At 40.4% G+C, this 1,873-nt stretch overlaps 1 protein-coding gene across 1 annotated transcript in view; it reads left to right on the top strand.

Moving 5' to 3' along the window:
* PRKRA (protein activator of interferon induced protein kinase EIF2AK2) overlaps positions 1-1,873 on the top strand; it is a 22,645-nt gene that overhangs the window by 15,441 nt on the left and 5,331 nt on the right. Inside the window, exon 7 of the mRNA XM_003791479.3 lies at positions 84-258. Coding sequence (XP_003791527.1) covers positions 84-258 — 175 coding nt within the window. The remainder of the gene's footprint in view (positions 1-83; positions 259-1,873) is intronic.

Genomic DNA, 1,873 nt, shown 5'->3' on the forward strand with positions numbered 1-1,873 from the left:
AAAAAAAAAAAAAAAATTATACTGGTACTGGTATTGGAGCTCAGTGCTCATTGAGAGTCTAAATCTTCATCTCTGTTTTTCAGACAAATGTAGTAGGACATTCTTTAGGATGTACTTGGCATTCCTTGAGGAATTCTCCTGGTGAAAAGATCAACCTTCTGAAACGAAGCCTCCTTAGTATTCCAAATACAGATTATATCCAGCTGCTTAGTGAAATTGCTGAAGAGCAAGGTTTTAATATAACATATTTGGATATAGGTATGATGTTTTTTCCTTTGGATTATGATTCTTTCTAAACAGTTGTTTTGGACATAAAAATTTCTATTATAATTTATTTCATCAATCAGGTATTCTAACTATATATATTTAACAGGATAATAATACATGTAAAACATGTCCAACTTTTGTGAATAGTAATAATAGCTAACATCTATATAGTTAAAATGATAAAAAGCAACAGATAGGATTTATAGAGTTTTACTGTGTGCTAGGCAGTGTCCTAAGAAGATTACCTAGATCTACTTACTGAATCCTCAGACTAACTCTGTGAAGTAAGTTCTGTCATCCTTATTTATAAGGGAAGAAAGTCAAGCACAGAAAGCTTAAGGAATGGGCCCAAGTTCACAGTGCTAGTGAGTGGTAAAGCAAGATTAGGGGAAGGTCCTGGCAGATTGTAAAACTAGCCTTGATGGGCTGCTTGGTAAATGAAAAGACACCCAGTTTCTAGCACAAGTACCAAGTCTGTGAGGGCCAGACCTCTTCCCATACACTGATTCTGAGAGGTAATGAGAGACAAGTGAATTTATAGTTTGATCTCATTCCAGCCATCCTCATCTCTGTTTTTTCTACATGGGGAATTTGATATGCCTCTCCTAGCCTCAGTGAGATGTGGGGAGCCAGCCTGTCAGAGCTACTAGCACTGGGAAAGTAGAATATTTAGGGGCTGTAAGAACTTCTGATATTCTCTGCTATCATATTTCCCTGAAAATAAGACACTGTCTTACATTTTTTTTCTCAAGAAGACACACTAGGGCTTATTTTCAGGGGATGTCTTCAACAATCTACATTTATTCAAATACAGTTAAGTCATCTTCTTCTGGAACATCGTAATCAGCAGAATAGCTCTTTCTTTTTGCCCTCATCTTGTCTGGGGGTACAGATACTCAGGAAAAGCTGTGATAGGCCAGCAAAGCTGATGTGCAAGGGCTGAATTATTGACCGTATTTGGGACCCAGCGAGCATTGGGTCCAGTCCGCACAGTGGAGGTGGGATGATCTCTCTGGGCTCAGTAGTAGACTGCTTGCTGAAGCTTTTCCCCTATTCCCTGGTGTTTGGGGTTGCGGGGTGAGAGAGGCCCACAGACTGTTCTAGACTGGTGCTGGGTAAAATAGCAGCCACAGCTTTCCTTCTTCCCCCTGGGGACACACACTGTGGTAAAAAAGCGGAGTGTCCTGCTCCTCATTTCACTAAGGAGACTTTCACTGTGGAGACCTCCAGTCTCTATGTCTCTGTTTCCACCTGAAGCCTCAGCATGCCAAAATGCATGGCGTGGCTATGCAGTGTATCTACCCATCACTAGGTCTTATTATCAGAGTACGGCTTATATTTAACAAATGCATAGAAATCCTGCTAGGGCTTATTTTTGGGGTAGGTCTTATTTTGGGGGAAACATGGTACTTGAGATTGAAGGATGGGTCAAGTACAAGTGTCTTACTAAACCAAGAGCATGTAGAACCTAGGAAATTAGTTAGATAGTCAGAAAGGGTGGTCAGTGAGATACCATTCTTCCAATAAATATTTATTAGTGTCTGTAATTTGTTGTGAGTTTGAAATGCAGAAATGGGCTCGGCGCCTGTGGCTCAAGCAGCTAAGA

The sequence above is a fragment of the Otolemur garnettii genome, unplaced genomic scaffold, assembly GCF_000181295.1.
Source record: "Otolemur garnettii isolate 467f Iridium unplaced genomic scaffold, OtoGar3 scaffold00048, whole genome shotgun sequence".
Classification (NCBI taxonomy): Eukaryota; Metazoa; Chordata; class Mammalia; order Primates; family Galagidae; genus Otolemur; species Otolemur garnettii.